Genomic DNA, 17435 nt, shown 5'->3' on the forward strand with positions numbered 1-17435 from the left:
CACTCTGTCCCTTCCAGCTCTGCTGCCCATAAGCTCTGTGCTTATGTCTTTGTCACTGTTTCCCCCCTCCTTAAGTCCTTGAGGGCAGGGGTGGGGGGGGATGCAGGGAGCCTGACACACGCTAAGCACTTGTGGGAGGAATGGCTTAGTAAGTGAGCGCTGAGACCTTGGAAGAGGAGTGGGGGGGGGCAGGCTGTGAGGTGGGCGAGGTGACAGTATTGCTCCCATTTTACAGAGGGGGAAACTGAGGCTCTGCAGGTTTCCTGAGCTGCTGGTGGCCACATTGATTGGTTTATTCATTTGAAAGTCACAGCTGGAAGGGCAAATGTTGATGGCAGGGAACGAGGTAGCCAGGGAGGGCAGGGCTGGATCCTCGCCCATCACAAAGTGCACCCATCTGATTTTTCGAGGGGGGCACCCCCTGTGTGCCACAGCCCAGGCCTCTTCTGCACCCCCCCCCCCCCCCCGCACCACTCCTGGAGATCTCTTGCCTCCTCCTCTTAGCAGCCCTCCCAGCTCGCAGCCCACTCCCCAAACTGACAGCTTCCCTGCGCTCCGAGGGAAGACACTGTGGGTCCCGCCTTGCCTTCTGTGGCAGTGCCCTTGCCAGGCTCCCGGCTCACCTGCTTTCATCTTTTACTTACATTGGCCACTTTCTGATGGGCCATCCTGGCACGTGTCCCCAACGTGTGATATTCCTGTCCTGATGCCATCCCGGGCCTTGTCCCCGTGGCCTGTGACAACTTTCTTGAGCTCTTCCCCTGTCTTTGGGAGGCAGGGCAAGCCCTCAGAAGTCTGCTCCAGCCCCTGGCAGTCGTGGGGCTCCTTCCCACATCCCTGGCAGCCCTACCAGTGTCAGCAGGAGCACCACAAGGACAGGCCTGGGTCTTGTTCACCGCGGGTCCCAGGAGCTCACACCCACCAGCCTTGACGGCGTCCAGGCCGACAGGCTCAGCGAGGGGAGAGGCACCAGCCCCCCAGCTGTCTGGAGGCCAGCCACAGCCTCTGATGGGACAGATGCCTCAGGAAGCAGGTGGTGCAGGGGCGGGCCACTAGATTTGGAACAGGGCATCTGGGTTCCATCCAAAGGCAGTCATTGACTAGCTGGACAGGCCTCAGTTTACCCCTCTGTAGAGTCTACTTCCTCAGGCCATAAAGAGAATTAAGTGAGACTAAGAGCAAGTCTCAGGGTTTTTTTTATAAACTGTAAAGGGCCACACAGATGCCAGCACCTGTCTAACTATCTATGAGACCCACACGTTCAAACAAAACAAACCTTCCAGATACAGTCGGGTCGGCATCTTGGTGAATCAGACAGACCTGGGTTCAAATCCTACCTCTGCCACTGCTGGCTCTGTTGCCTCAGGCAGGTCTCCTGCCCTTTCTGAGCCTTCTAGTCCTCACGTGTGGAACAGAGGTGACATGAAGACTTGTCTCGCAGGCTTGTTCAGAAGCACAGGAGACAGGGCATGTAATGCATTCAGAGAGAGCCCCCCACCTTGGCTCCCTCTCCTGAGCCACCGTCAGGCTGTGACCGGGTGGTTCTGGCTCCTGCCTGCCAGTTAAGTAGCTCTGGAGAGCTAATCCTGAGTAAACGGGCTGGGGATGGGCAGGCGGCCAGGATTTTTAATTAGCCCCTGCCCCAAGATGAGGCTGCTGTCCTCCATAGTGGCCAGTGTTGTGCCTGAGACGAGGGGGGTGTCCGGATGGCCTCCCCCTGTCTGGGAAGGAGCTGCTGCACCGGTTACCGCCCATCCCCCTGTCCCCCCGAGGCCCGTGTCTGCCCACAGGCCCAGCACCCCTGCCTCTGCGACCACCAGCCTTGCTCACAGCGGCCAGCATGAGCTTCTTGACCCTGCTTGCCAATCCCCGCACCTCCTGTCTGATGCACTCAGATCCTTTCCACCGTCCACACTGTTGGCTCAGCCCTGCCCATCCGGGTGGCTTCTCCTCTCTCTGGCCACACTGACTGTCTCTACGTTTCTCCAGACCTTCGGGCCTTGGCAACGCTCTTCCCTCTGCCTCCCCTCCCATCCTGCCAGAGGAGTTTCTCAGCCTTTAGGTTTTACTATTTTATTTTATTTTATTTTATTTTATTTTATTTTTTATTTTATTTTATTTTCATTTTATTTTGTTTGACAGAGAGAGAGCACAAGCAGGGGGAGCAGCAGGAAGAGGGAGAGGGAGAAGCAGGCTCCCCGCCTAGCAGGGAGCCCAATATGGGGCTGGAACCCCAGGATCATGATCTGAGCCAAAGGCAGATGCCTCACCGACTGAGACACCTAGGCGCCCCGGCCTTCAGATTATTTCTTAATCAATTAATTTAATTTATTTATTTTTAAAGATTTATCTATTTATTTATTCATGAGAGACACACACAGAGAGAGGCAGAGACACAGACAGAGGGAGGCTCCCTGCGGGGAGCCTAATGTGGGACTCGATCCCAGGACCCCGGGATCATGCCCTGGGCTGAAGGCAGATGCTCAACTGCTGAGCCACCCAGGCGTCCCTATTTATTTATTTTAAAATATTTTATTTAATCGTTCATGAGAAACAGAGAGAGGCAGAGACACAGGCAGAGGGAGAAGCAGGCTCTGCACAAGGTGCTTGATGGGGGACTCGATCCCCTGACCCGGGATCATGCCCTGAGCCGAAGACAGACGCTCAACCGCTGAGCCACCCAGGCGCCTTGGCTTTCAGATTTTAAATACCGCTTTCTGCCAGACAAGGCATCTGTCCCCCAGAGCGTGCCAGAGGCTGTGTCCTGTTGGTCAGCGCACAAACCACGCCTTAGGAGAACTGTGTTCATCATCTGTCTCCCCACGAGGTCCTCAGTTCCAGGAAGGCAGGGACATGTCCACCCCTTCACAGCACCTGGCCAAAAAGAGGGGGCTGACAAGTGTGTGTTGGTCGGCCAATGGCCACCTAGTGCCACCTGAGTGCCAAGCACTTAGCCCTGAGTAGTTACCTCCCTGGGTCCTTGTGACAATCTCGCAGAGGAGGGTTCTCGCTGAAGGAATAGAGGCCCAGAGAGGGGCAGGGGCAGAGTGGACGGACATCTGGTCTGGCTGGCACTTGCTCAGGACCACCCACGCAGTCAGCTCTGCAGCCAGGGTCCCTGTCACCCTGGCCCTGTGTCCCTGGGCAGTGCCTCGTGGGGGGTCTTCACCGTTTCTGGTCTGTGCAGGCAGATGGGTGGCTTGGTGCGGGTCCCGGAGGCATTTGCCAGGTCTCCTCGGGTGGAAGGTGGGCAGGAGATCCTGGGTGGCCTCCTGACAATCTGCTCTTCTCTGCCCCGGTGGGGTCTGTGAGGTGGGGGGCCGCGCACCCCGGGCCCTGACAGCCCTGACTCCCTTCCTCACAGAGACAGATGCAGGCTCCCCGGAAGCACCCCGCCCTGAAGGGCCCAGCCCCGAGTGCCGCCGCCTGCCAGGAGCAGCCTCCGGAAGAGTCCGTCTACACAGTGAGTGGAGGCCTGGGCCTCTCTCTGCCTCTCTCAGGCGTGACGCAGGGGCGGGCTCCCCAGCTCGGGAGGTGCCGGCCATGTGAGCTCTGAGCCTCGGGGCTTCCTGGTCTGTAAACCGGGCACAAGCATTCCCACCTGGGGGAACTGCTGTGAACATGAACACGCGTGTGGCCCCCGGGCCCTGGCACCGATGGAGTTGTGAGGTGCCCCCGGGCTCCCCTCCCCAGCTCGCCCGTCCACTTCTGGGACAAGGGGCTGTGAGGGCACGCGGTGGCCAGGAGTGAAGACATTTCCTTTATCCGACCAACTCCTTCCTGTTTTTGTTACACAAGCAGCAGCACAGCAACAAGAATCACAGAAAGAGGAAAAGGTCAGGCACCATCACATGCCCTGAACAGTCCATGCTTCTCCATTCTTCACACCTCCCTACCCCCCCCCCGCCCAGACATTGTTCTATGTTCTTGAACTCAAACAGAGACAGGGGACCGGGCCATATGCATTCCTGTCGCTCTACCTGTCTTCCTATTTACCTGGAGGAGGCTCGGCCTCATGCCCCCCTCACCCCGCCCCCCCCCCCCCCCGCCCCCGTCAGGCCGCAGCCCCTCTGCCCAGCAGCTGGGAGGGTGACAAACATTTTTTTTCAGCTCCATTTCAGTTCCGCAAGTAACATGTCATTGAGAGCAAGTGAAGAATAAATGCCACCCAGTGTCAACTGGGGTCTTAACTCTGAGAGATCTAGAGCCACCAGGTTAGGACCTTGGCTGTGCACCTGGGAGGTGTGAAGCCTTGAGGGGGTGGGGGGCCTGCATGGGTTCCCCGGGGGCGTGTTCGAGGGCTGCCCCTCCAGGAGGGTACTGCCTGTACGTGTCCCTGTCCCTGTCCCCACCACCCAGACACACGTGAAACTCGAGTCCACACAGAGGGCATTCAGAATATGGCCTCGCTTACTGAGGATGGGGACAGATGGGGACGAGCCAAGGGGAATGTCCCTATAGCACCAACAACTCCAAATAGAGCATAACACTGCCAGCCCTCTGCCAGCCTTCCCCTCCACCCCTGGGAATTTCTACCAGCCACGGCTTCCCACGTGGCCCCAGACTTCCTCATATTCTCTCTTCTCTCCCAGCAACTCATGGTACTCTCCCTGTGAAGAATTCTCGTGTCAGCTGTTGGATAAAAACATCTCTCTCTCTCTCCACACACACACACACACAGACACACATGAGATCTCTCTCTCTCTAAATATAATATATATATATATATATATATATATATATATATATATATATATATATATAGAAAATAACCATCATCCTGAGCCTATCTTCTTCCAGGATAAATACTAGTAACATTAACTTCTATACCTTCCAGTCTTTTTTCTATAAATACACACAAAGAGACCCATACACGCACTCACACGTACTTTTTTTTTATTGGAGTAGTGCAGCTATTTTTGTTCATGTTACAATATCTCATGAACATCTTTCTACATGAATAAATATCCTACAAGAGCACTTTTAATGGGAGAGACTCCCTTCTGCATGGAACATCTTTCATTCCGGTGTTTAGACTTCTCTGAGGCTCGGCCGGACTCCTCTGGAGTGTGGGGAAGAGGCCCAACGGCCCCTGCAGGGTTGCAGGGTGGCTTCAAGAGATCTCGGGACAGGAAAGGCGGCGTGAAGGGAGGCAGATAAGAATGACATTCACGACAGCGATGATGATGTTAGGAGCATTTGTCGAGGGCCTACGATGTGCCAGGCACTGTGATAGGACTTCACACCTGGGAGGTCATCGATCTTCCTATTAGGGATTGGGGATACAGGTGCTGTCCCCAGATCAATTTTATTTTCTCACTGTCTATTGCTGGTGTGTAGAAATATGATTGGTTTTTGTATATTGACTTTATATCATGGCCTTGTTGGATACATTTATTAATTCTAAGAGGTCTTTGCAAATCCCTTGGGATTTTCTATGAACGCAGTCTACTCATGTCATGTGTGAATAAGGGAAGTCCCACTTCTTCTTTTTGGCCCTCATACTTTTATTTCTTTTTTCTTCCTCTCTCACTGTCTCAGACCTCCAGTGTGATGGTGAGTAGGAATGGTGACAGCGGTCATCCTCATCTTTTTCCCAGCCTCTGGAAAAGGATTTTTGTACGTTCCTCCTCTACTTTTTTTGGATGGATACTTAGGTCATTGATTTTGAATCTTCTTTTCGAATCTATGAATTAAAGGCTATGAACTTCCCTTTTAAGTACGGCTTTAGCTATATCCCGTAAGTTTTGATATGTGGCCTTTTCATTATCTTTCAGTTTAAATTTTCTATCGAGAATTCCTCTTTGCCCTATGGGTTGTTTACAGTATTTTGCTTCATTTTAAAATGTTTAATTACTTTTTTAGCCATTGTTCTGTTTTTTATTTCTTGCTAACTCCACTGTGATCAGAAAATGTATTCTGTATGATTTTAATCCTTTGAAGTCTCTTAAAATTTGCTTATGGCTCAGCGTGTATCCCATGTGCGTTTGCAAAGAACTTGCATTGTGTGTGGCTGACTTAAGTGTTCTATATATGTCAATTAGGTCAAGCTTTTTATTATTATTATTAGGTTTTTATTTATTTGAGAGACAGAAAGGGAGGGGGAACATAAGCCTGGAGAGGGGCAGGGCCAGGGGCAGAGGGAGAAGCAGGCTCCCCACTGAGCAGAGAGTCTATGTGGGGCTCTATCCCAGGACCCTGGGATCATGACCTGAGCCCAAGGCATATGCTTAACTGACTGAGCCACCCAGGCAAACTTCAATTAGGTCAAGTTTGTTTTTTGTTTTTAAAGATGTTATTTATTCATTCATGAGCGACACACACAGAGAGAGGCAGAGACACAGGCAGAGGGAGAGGCAGGCTACCCACAGAGGAGCCCGATGTGGGCCTCAATCTCAGGACCCTGGGATCATGCCCTGAGCTGAAGGCAGATGCTCAACCACTGAGCCACCCAGGCGTCCCTAGGTCAAGTTTGTTGATCATGTTGTTTAAAATATTTCATTCCTTTATTGATTTTTTTGTTTTTGGTCTATCAGATATTAAGAGAAGTGAGTTAAATCTGTCCATATAACTGTAGATTTGTATATCTCTCCTCTTAATTGTGTCAAATTTTACTTTTTATTCATGTGGGGAAATGCTCATGACATATTGTGACACGAAAAAGAAAACTGTGTCACTGCCAATTTGTTTTTTAAAAGTGATTTATTAAGGGGCATGGATTTGGAGTGTGTCAGAGAGACTGGAGTTCAAAGCCTAGTTCTTTTGCTCACGGGTTCTGTTCCTTAAACTTTCCGAGTCTTGGTTCTATAATCCCTAAAATAGGGCTTAACAACAGAATATTGCATTTACAGCTTGCAAACATGCTACAATTTCTTCCATCCTATATTTCTTTTTTTTTTCTTTTTTAAGATTTTATTTATTTATTCATGAGAGACAGAGAGAGAGAGAGGCAGAGACACAGGCAGAGGGAGAAGCAGGCTCCATGCAGGGAGCCCGACGTGGGACTCGATCCTGGGGATCATGCCCTGGGCTGAAGACGGCACTAAACCTCTGAGCCACCGGGGCTGCCCCCATCCTATATTTCTTGAGCCCAAGTCCCTCTCCTGTGACCCTACCCTTTCTCCACAAATCATAACAGATATCACAACTCTCAGTCTTCAGGCTTCCTCTCTCCTTTCTGATCCACTCAATTGGGCTTTCTGCCCATGTAATCATCAAAATCTTTCTCAAGGTCACCATCGACCTCCACATTGTTAAATCCAATGGTCACTTCCTGGCCCTCATCTTCTTTGATGAATCAGCAGCATCTGACACTAGCAGGCTTTCACTCCACCTTGACATACTTTCTTTACTTGCTTCCGGAACATTCCACACCCTACTGACCTCGCGCACCCGATTTACCATCAGGCCTCCTTGGCTTCCTTCAACTGATTCCTCCTTAAGAACCAGTAGAACCCTGACCTCTTCACAATGGAGTGCAGTCCTGGGACCCTTCCTCTCTGATCTTCATCTTCTCCCTGGGAGATCTCATTCAACCTCAGGGTTTGAGACCATCTACATGCTGACAACTCCCATGTTTCTATCTCTAGGCCGGACACCTCCTCTGAACACCAGAGTCATTCCATCTGGGTCACTGGCTTCTCTCTGAGACCAGCTCTAATTCTTTACCCACTGGGGAGCCTCTACTCCTAGTCTTCATTGCAGTGACTGACTGTGCCATCCTTCTAATTGCTCAGGCCGAGCATTTGAAGTTGTCCTTTCCTTCCCTCTGTCTATCACTACTCATATCTGCTCTGTCAGCACTTCTTGTTTCAAAGCAAATCTGGAATCCCTCCCCACTGCTCCGCATCCCTCCAGTGCTAAAGCTGGTGGGAGCCACCACTATTTCTTGCCTTGGATCCTATAATTGGTTTCTGATCAGCTGGCCTATTTTTTTTTTTTTTAAGATTAATTGATTTATTTGAGAGAGAGAGAGAGAGAGAGAGAAGAGGGGCAGAGAAACCTTAGCAGACCGTGCTGAACACGGAGCCTGACATGGGGCTCAATCTCACAACCCAGAGATCGAGACCTGAGCCCAAATCAAGAGTCAGAAGCTTAAATGACTACACCATGCAGGTGCCCCTCAGCTGGCCTATTATTATCCTTGCCCTTGGCCAGCAGCCAGAGTGACCTTACTCGAGCACAGATTACATTCCCTCTGTTCAGAGGCCTTTGCTGTGTCCAGGCCTTTGAGAAGCAGCACTAAGCTGGGGTGAGCCTGAAATGGTTTTATTGGGGAAATCAACCTACAAGAGGAGATGGAGAAGGCTGGGCGAGCGTCACACCAATGCAGAGCTGGTCCTGAGTGAGGAAAGTGGGAAGGATGGCAGAGAGGAAGCCTGGATGCCACACAGTGTAGGGAAGGCTGGGCAAGGCCAGGGGAGACTTCTGTCTCCCAGGATGGCAGGCTGTGCTGGCACCCCCGCTGTGCTCAGCCCCTGGCTGGGGCCTAGGGCCTCCATGTGCCCATGATGATGGGTTCCACAGCCCAGCAGCTGGGACCCCTGGTCACTACTGGTCTCTGGAGCTGGAGCTCTGTGAAGCACATCCTCACAACTACTGCATACCCTCTGAAGGTTCCTGCCTCCCTCAGTCAACGTCAGAGCCCCCACAGGGCCTCCACCGGCTGCACCCGCACCCCCGCATCTCGCCCTGTCATCCACTTGCTCTGATCACACTGGCTTCCTTGCTGTCCCCAGACACCAGGCATGCCCTCACCACAGCAGGCCTTGGTGTTGGCGATGCCCTCTGCTCATAGTGTCCTGTGTGTGCTGTCCGTGGGGCCCACCCCTCACTCCTCCTCACTTTGTTGGGATGGCACCTTCACAATGAGGTCTTTCCTGACCTTCCTTTCAAATTTGCAAGCTTCCCACCCACTCCATGACCCCAACTTTCCTCTCTCCCTCCCCCTGTCCCTCATGGCCCATATGGCCACCTCTTCCTTTCATAATTGTGGTTTGCTCACACAGTACTTTTTAAAAAGATTTTATTTATTTATTCATGAGACACAGAGAGAGAGAGGCAGAGACACAGGCAGAGGGAGAAGCAGGCTCCATGCAGGGAGCCCGACGTGGGACTCGATCCCGGGACCCCCAGGATCACGCGCTGAGCCAAAGGCAGGCGCTCAACCGCTGAGCCACCCAGGCACCCTGCTCACATAGCATTAAGTGCCACACGGACAAGCAGAGGACCATTCTTACCTTCTAGATGCCGGGGTTTCCATGGGGCTCAGTGCCAGGCACAGAGTGGGCACCCGGGGCACCTGTAGGGCATCAGCTTTGTGGTGTCACTTTCCCTCGGAGGCATTTGGACACATCCCCTCAGCTCTGCTCCAGCCTTGCCTGTTCTGCTGCCCTATTCCTGCTCCCTGCAGCAGGGTGCCCTCACTAACACGCCACCGCTGCCGTGGCTTCCCACTGAGGAACCTGCGGGGGCTCCCCACTGGCAGCTCTTCACCTGGCGGGAGCAGCCTTCATCAGAGGGCTTCCCCAGAACCTGCCTCCCCAGATACTGTCCCCGCGGGGGCAGCTTGCTTCAGACACACCTCGACCTTACCCTGCACAGAGGTACTTCTCCACTGGGTGCCACTCCTTTCTGAACAACACCCCATATCGCACCCATCCTCCCCCAGAGTACATTGTACAAGTCTCTACATGCAGAGGTGCATGAGAGGACAGCTCTTGTGTTTCCTTGGTCACAGGGAGGGGGGGTCTTACAGGGGGACCACTGTCTAGAACCCCCAGATTAGGTCTTGGCCCAAGGCAGCTTGGGCCAAGCTTTGGCTTGGGCTGGGCTGGGGGGAGGCTTTGCCACTGACTTCACACCTCTGCAGGGCCAACAACTACGTGGGTAACAGCGCTGTCACCCATGGAGCAGCTCGAGGTGAAGGTCTTGGGGGGCCTGGGTCCCTGACAGACAGCTTGAGCCCAGCACAGCACAGCCCGGCCCAGCCCAGTATAGCCCAGCACACCCCAGCACAGCCCAGCACACCCCAGCACAGCCCAGCCCAGCATGGCCCAGCCCAGCTCAGCACAGCCCAGCACAGTCCAGCATGGCCCAGCACAGCCCAGCCCAGCACAGCACACTCCAGCTCAGCACAGCCCAGCACAGCCCAGCATGGCCCAGCACAGCCTGATAGAGCCCAGCCCCATCCAGCCCAGCCCACAGCAGCCCATTCAAAGGCCAGGGCAGTCTTCGCCCAGCAAGCACACCCTGAGGAAGGCAGTTCCCATCACCACCGCAGAAAGCCAGGAGGGCCATGCAGAGCCTCAGAGGGTGTCCTGTTGACAAGGCCGCCAGGCCTGTCACAGCCCAGTGATGCAGGTCACACCCTGAATGCAAATGCAGCCCAGCGGGTCAGGCCTTGTCAAAAGCTTCACTCTGCAGCTGCTAATGGGCCCCAGCTTCTGCACCTCCCCTGCCTCAGTCTCACAGCTGCTGGGCCTCAGCACAGCCAACCCCCAGTGTGGTTCAGAGGCCTGCGGGGTCCCAGGGCCGGGTGCTTGTCACTAGTTCAGAAGTCTCCTACTGCTGCTGGCCCAGTGGGAGCACGCAGGGCTGGGCAGGAGGCTGAATTTCACTCCTGCTCCACCAGTGAGAGGCTGTGTGACCTGAGGCATCTTTGAGCCTCTCTGGGCTAATGTGTGACAGGCAGCCCCTGTGAGCGGGACATGAGGGAGAAGGGAACCACCTGTGGGACCCCAGACTGGCTCCCCCGCTGGGATGTTAGCAAGGAGGCCCCTTCATCCCCTCTGTGACCTGAAAGATCCAGCTTGGAGGGGCTGTCTCCAGGTCTGGGTGGACAGGGGCTGGGGGTGCAGGGCCACCAAGTAATGGATGCCTATTCTGGGTGCAGGTGCTCTGGGTGGGCACGGACACCCAACAGGCCGGAGCAGGCCCTGGAAGTTGCCTTCCACTGAAGATGGGGCTTCTCCCTAGGGCGGTCCTGCCCCCTTCCCTGCCCCGAGGGAGGTCAGAGCCCCTCTCCCAAGACCCACCCTCTTTCTGACTCAGGGCGCCTTAGCTGAGCCCCAAGGCTGCTGAGCCATCTCTGTGTGTGATGCCCTTGAAGTGCGGGTCGCCCAAGCGCCAATGGTTTATTACCCGGGTTTTCATGCACCGCTACCTCTCAGCACCTCCCTCCGCCCCTCCCCACCCCCCCCTTGCCTCTGAGCACCACCTGTCTCTCCAGCCTGCCTCGGCAACCCCTGCTTGCCTGTTGCCAGGGAAACCACCTCCTTGGCAACCAGCCGGCATCCATATGACATGTACACGCGGGTAGGGAAGGTTCCTGCCTCTTGCTTAGGCTGTTGGTGGCTCTGCTCTGGCAACTCCAAAGAGCAGCGTTTGTTCCTCTCGTGGGACCCAGGGGCCCCACAGAGTCTGAAGGAGGGGCCAGGCTGCGATGGCAGACAGGGGAGGGAGGCAACAAGCCTCCCTTGATGATCATTCAACTGATGATCATTCCGCAGTTATTAAGCACCTACTGTTTGCCAAGCCCTGTGCTTGGCAATATCTCATTTAATCATGCTTCGAACAGGCAAGATAAATATAATTATTCCCATCTCACAGATGGGGAAACAGAGAGAGAGAGGTTCAGGGGCTGCCTGCCAGGCTGGCCTGTCAGAGCTGACAGCTGAACTTAGTCTGGTCTGATTTCAAAGCCTGGTTCTTTCTACCACCTGAGGCCTCTGATCAGGCTGCTTATAGCTGGGCCAAGAGTGAGTGTGGCCCCAAGACACACAGCCTGGTGAGCAAGGACCTCATAGATCGTATGGTGCCATTGTCTCAAGTGTGCCAAGCAAGCTGTAAGTTCGGTGACCCAGAGGCAAACCAGGTATAGCTTGATTGGAGAGGTAGGTGACCCTAGCGGGTGCCTAAGCCATCTATGAGCACAGGCCGAGGTGGGGGTGTCTAAGGAGTCCTAGAGGGGAGGATGGGTGGCCAAGATTCTCACAGGGTCAGAAGCTTTGGACCCGAGGGATAAGGACACATGCCAGGAGGCCATCCTATTGGAGCCACGGCCATGGGTTGTCCTGGGGCTGCTGGCAGCCAGGTTCCTGAGGCCTCAGGACAGGCAGAGACTATGGGTGTGAGCTTAGGTCCCTCCTCTTGCTTGCCAGGTAGAAGCCTGGAGAGGGCCCACCTGAGCTAAGCATAAGACCCTAATAGAGCCTCAAGATGGGATGAGCACAGAGAGGAGTCGCCTTGAACAAGTGGGAAGGGGCAAGGTGGCTCTGCATGAGAGAAGAGCAGGTGCAAAGGTGCAGTGGCGTGGCTGTGCATGGCCGTCCCGTCACAGGCTACACCCCAAAGGGCTCTGACTGTTCCCTGGGCACCCGCAGGCAGGAGTGATCATGTCAGAGAAGCCTAGCTGCTGGGACCCAGCCCCTGACCCTCAGTTCATTGTTCTCTAACCATTGCCCTCTCCTGCAGGTCCTACAGCATAGAGACACTGAAGTGTACTCGTGCATCCAGAACGAGGCCAGGAGCCTGCCCCCCACCCAGAGCCTTCTCTCCCAGGTATGTAGGGGTGTGACGGTGGGGAGCATGCTTGACTCCTCTTCTTATTTATCCACCCTTCTCCTTGTCTGTAAAATGGGGGGTAACTAGGCCAAGGGAGTGAGCCACTTGCAGCTCAATCAGAGCCCTCTTCTCTAGAGCAGATGGCCTAGTAGTTAGGAGGACTGGAGGGTTTGAAGTGCGGCTCCAATCCCTTACTGGCTGTGTAGCCCTGGGCTGAGGGGCTCAACTCCGAGCCTGAGTCCTCTCCTCTGTAAACCGAGGGGCCTAACAGCCCTCAGCTCATGGATTCACCATGGGAATCAGTACTGGGACCCAGTAGGCACTTGTGCAATGTGAACCATGTCTACGCTGGCCAATTAGGCCAGGGGTGTTAGGCTTCTAGCTGTCCCCAGGCTGACATGGGCTAAAGTTGGAAGCTAGAGTCTGGGCTGGGCCAGCGTGGCCTGGCCTGGTCAGAGCTCTGTTTTTATCATGACGGGGGCTGAGGCATATCACTCGATTATGATTCCCTCTTAAACCTCAGTTTGTTCATCTGTAAAGTGGATGAGTGACACGTTCCTGCAAAACCAGCTGCCCTGATTTCAAATGAGTTCCAGGTTAACATCTACACCAGAGCTTTGGGCATCATAAAATGCAAGGGGTTATGAAACCGGTACCGGAGCCCATGGGGGTGATGGGTGGGTTTGTGGACACCTTGGAAGAAGCGTCAGGAAGTGAGGGGGTTGGCCTTCCCCAGCCCAGGGGACCCAGGCTGGCATTGTTAGTGGTCTCTCCTTTCCTCAAAGCCCTTTCTATACTCAGCCCCGAACCTGGCTCTGACTGGAAGCAGGGCTTCCCCGTGCTGAGCCCCCCAAGGACGTCTGGGCCAGCCTAGGCAGTGACCACTCTGTGGCAGGCCCTGAGTGCTGGTCAGGACAGCTGGACGTGGCCCTGCCCTCTGGGAGCCTCAGACCTGCAGGGCCAGGCGCTGACCCGACAAACAGGGCGTTTGCAGGCCCCTGTGAGGGGGGTGCTGTGGGGAGGCACCAGACTAGGGGCAGGGGAAGGAGCTCTCAGGCACGCTGGGCCAAACCCTACAGGGTGAGTAGGATGTCGTTGGGGGGCAGGTGGGGAGGGGGGAGCACCCCAAACAGAGGGAAGAGCATGTGGGGAGGCCCGGGGAGGCTGGAGGGCAGGAGTGAGGGTGGTTGGAATGGAGGGAGAAATGGCTGGCAGGGTGGCCCTGGGGACAAGGACAGGCCTCCCTCTGAAAGCCATGCAGGAAGCTGTCTGTTCGCCTCTGCCTGAAACTGTATCAGTTCAACTTTGTTCTCTTCCTATTGTGTTTTCTTTCTTTTCCCAGGAAAAACTGAATAGATTTTTGGATGACAGCGAATTTAATCTCGTCTATGAAAACCTCTAGGACGAGCTCCACTGGCCCCTAAGTCTGGCCCCGGATCAGCGGCCCCACAGGGCCTCCCTCCAAGGACTGGCCTGCCAACCCAGGAGCAAGGCCCCATCGCCTCGCCCCCGCATCCATGGTGCTCCCAGCCCCCCATTCTGTGTGCCAGGCCTACCCACTGAGCACCTTGCATCTGGCCTCTGCCCGGACTCTTCCTCCGTCTGCCAGGACTAGCTCAGCCTTCACAGGTCTCTAGGACACCGCCCCTTCCCAGGCCCTCCTCACCTTCTCAGGATCTATGGGCTCTCTTGGCACCAGCCTGCACCCCAGACGGAGCTCCTCAGGAGGCTCCCGGCAAGGCACCCTGGTCAGTGCTGTGAGCACGAGCACCAGCGGGGACAAACAGGGACCAACCATGCAAGTGCTCCCTGCCCAGCCAGGCCAGAGGCGCAAGGCAGCCTTGTGAGGTGGAGAAAGGAGCTGGGGGCAGGGGCGTATGGGGGTGGGGAGGATGGGAACTGTGCAGAGGTGGCTGGGCCTGGCTCGAGGACAGAGCTAGAGATCAGAGAGGTGGCTGAGGGGAGGTCCTGAGGCTGGGGAGGGGGAGATGCTGGCCACACAGGAGCTGAACCTCCTAAGCTCTCCATCCCCCAACAAGGATGGTTTTTGCCCAATCAGCCTGGCCCTCTGCATCCCTGTGCCAACTGCTTTGTCACCTCTGCAGCCCTTCCCCACCCTCCAGGCCTCAGCTCCTCCTCCCTCCCCCTGCACCCACCTTCTCCACCAGGGCCAGTTCTCCAGAGCCTCAGTCTGGCCTCCCTGGATCCCACTCATCTCCTCTATTTGTTCACATTTTGCACCTGTCCCAGGGCTTTGAGGACCTCTCCTCAAATGGTCGAGCTGCAGGGCCTGGTGCTTGGGGCTCCCTGGATGGTGTAGGAGCTCGGGCCCTCAGTGCTCACACAGAGCCATTTCTGAGGCTCCCACTGCTCATTTCTTCCTCTCAGCATCTCTGCTGGAGCCCATTTCACAGACAGGGGCTAAGGGTGGGGGAATCATCCAGGCTGTGGGGCTCTGCTCTCCTCCATCTCTGTTGCTTTCCAGGATCTCATTTGTACCACCCAGGCTGCCGCCAAGTCCTTGAGGGGCCCTCACACACAGACGTGTCCCCGGGACAGTGAGGGGCCCAAGGCACAGGCCCGACCCTCACCCCTGAGCAGTACTGGGCCACTAGGTCGTGGGCAGCCACTTGTCTGTGGGCCAGGCCCCTCCCTCAGGGCAGATAGGCTGGGGGTTGGGGTGGGGGGAGCAATAGCCTGACATCCAAAGGAAATCCCAGCCCCTCTGCTAAGAGGCACCCAGCCTCCCTGGCCACCCAGGACAGGACAGCCCACAGCCTCCCAGCTTGGTTCTGAGCCTGGCCTGTGAGCACACAGCAAGGAGGGCTCTGAGCTGGATTATAAGGCTGAGTGGAGTGGGCCCTGCTCCCCCAGAGGCTGGAGTCAACTGAATTCCTTGCCTGTGCCTGGAGCAAAACTGCCTTCCACGCTCCTGACTCCCCAACAGCCCGAAGCAGAGGCCAGGATTGTGGTAGGGGTGAGGTGGTCTGTGCTGCTCAGGGTGCGGGGAGCCTCCCCAGAGGAAATGAAAGCCAGCAAGACCAAGAGGAGGCTACCTGCTGGGCTTGGGCCTCTTTGTCCTGGCCTCAGGACGCCAGCCCCTGGGGCTCCGCTCGGCATCACTCAGCCTCAAGGGAAGCCTGAAGGGACCACATCCCCTTGCCCTGCCCTCACTGCCTCTTCTCTGCAAAGTTGCCTAAGGGATCCAGATAAAACCTATAGGGGGTGGGGTGGGGGGGACACCTGGCTGGCTCAGTGGTTGAGCATCTGCCTGCGGCTCAGGGCATGATCCTGGGGTCCTGGGATGGAGTCCCACATAAGGGCTCTATGCGGGGAGCCTGCTTCTCCCTCTGCCTGTGTCTCTGCCTCTCTCTCTGTGTCTTTCATGAATAAATAAAATCTTAAAAAATAAATAAATAAAATCTTTTTTTAAAAAGAGAAAAAAACCTATATGGGATCGGAGTGCTTAGGTGGCACAGTCAGTTAAGCATCTGAATCTTGGTTTCGGCTCAGGTTGAGATCTCGGTGTCCTGATCTCAGGGTTGTGATCTCAGGGTCATGGGATAGAGCCCTGTGTCAGGCTCCACACTCAGCACAGAGTCTGCTAAAGTTTCTTTTTCTGTCTCCTGCCGCCCCTCTCTTGTGCACTCACTTGCTCTCTCTCTCTCTCAAATAAATAGTCCTTAAAAAAACCGAAAACCCTACATAGAATCATGTCCTTCCTCACGTTCAACAGTTCCCACTTCACTTGGAATAAAATCCTAACTCCTCCCCGAGACCTATGAGGCCCTTCAGGAGTGACCTGACCCCCTTCTGTACACACAGCCTTTGCCAGCATAGTGTTTGTGTCTGGTTCGAGGCAAGACTGGGAGGGTGCTGAAGGGGTCTCCAAGGAGCAAGCAGAGAGGCAGGGAGGAGGAGGAAGGTCAAGGTGGAAGGATGGGACCCTGGGGGGCCTTTGACATGAGGGAGGGTGGGGAAGGAATATCCTGGGGCTCCCTGTGTGGAGCAAGGAAGACTGGGCCCCTCTGTCCTTTCACCTCTGGGACTGAGAGCCCGATGGGCTGGTAGGGGGACAAGGGGTGGCTGATGGCGGCAGGGGGTGCAGGCGGCAGTAAGGGAGGAGGAGGAGGGAAGCCCTTCGGGGCTGGGTGGCTGCTGGCCTCCCTTGAACCCCAACCCACCCCCAGCAGCCATGCCCTCCTCAGCCTTGGTTGCGGTGACAATCAAGACGGCTCCGTGTGCCTCGGAGAGGACAGATGGGGAACTCTCTGCTCCCATAGGGGCTCAGCGGGTATGCGTTTTCCTCTCCGCTCATCCTCCAGGAAAAACAGGCGACTACAGAGCAGTGTGGAAGGCATCTGGGAAACAAGGGGTAGGCCTCCCTCCAGGGGATGGGGCCCCAGGCTCTGTTGTCCCCACCAGGAGCACCCCAGGGTGGGGGCTGGGCAAGCAGGGAGGTGAGGCATGAGGAGGCTCTGAAACAGTTCAGCTCCCTGTGACACCCTCCACTCCAAAGGCCCTTTGGGGCAGCTCCTGGGAAACGGCCCACGCTGCCCCTTCCCTGCGGCCTCGGCCTCCGGCCGCCCAACCCCTGCCCTGCTCCTGCTCCTCTCAGCACTTGCCGAAGGGAAAATCATCCCTGGAAACCAAACCCGGGAACACAAAATAGGTGTGGGAAGCGGCGGCCCCTCCTCGGCAACAATTTCCAGAGGATTCTGCGGAGCAGAGTTTCCATGGGAACATGTGCAGTTCCACATGGAGCCTTGGTGGGGCTGGGGTCCCCCTCACTGCCGATGCTGCAGGACCCCGGCCTGGCTGGAGAGGGGGGTGCCTCGGCCCAGCCCAGCTCCTGTGTTTGGGCCACCAGC

General features: G+C 55.6%; 1 protein-coding gene across 2 annotated transcripts in view; it reads left to right on the forward strand.

The window, feature by feature from the left end:
* NFAM1 (NFAT activating protein with ITAM motif 1) overlaps positions 1 to 15986 on the forward strand; it is a 39309-nt gene extending 23323 nt beyond the window's left edge. The window contains exons 4-6 of one of the 2 annotated variants that reach the window (XM_026017413.2): positions 3365 to 3463; positions 12475 to 12561; positions 13907 to 15986. In XM_026017413.2, coding sequence (XP_025873198.2) covers positions 3365 to 3463; positions 12475 to 12561; positions 13907 to 13966 — 246 coding nt within the window. In that variant the 3' untranslated portion in view covers positions 13967 to 15986. The remainder of the gene's footprint in view (positions 1 to 3364; positions 3464 to 12474; positions 12562 to 13906) is intronic. The other variant, XM_072743130.1, reaches the window with a different exon arrangement.
* Positions 15987 to 17435: the final 1449 nt, after the last annotated feature.

This window comes from Vulpes vulpes, chromosome 16 (genome assembly GCF_048418805.1).
Source record: "Vulpes vulpes isolate BD-2025 chromosome 16, VulVul3, whole genome shotgun sequence".
Classification (NCBI taxonomy): Eukaryota; Metazoa; Chordata; class Mammalia; order Carnivora; family Canidae; genus Vulpes; species Vulpes vulpes.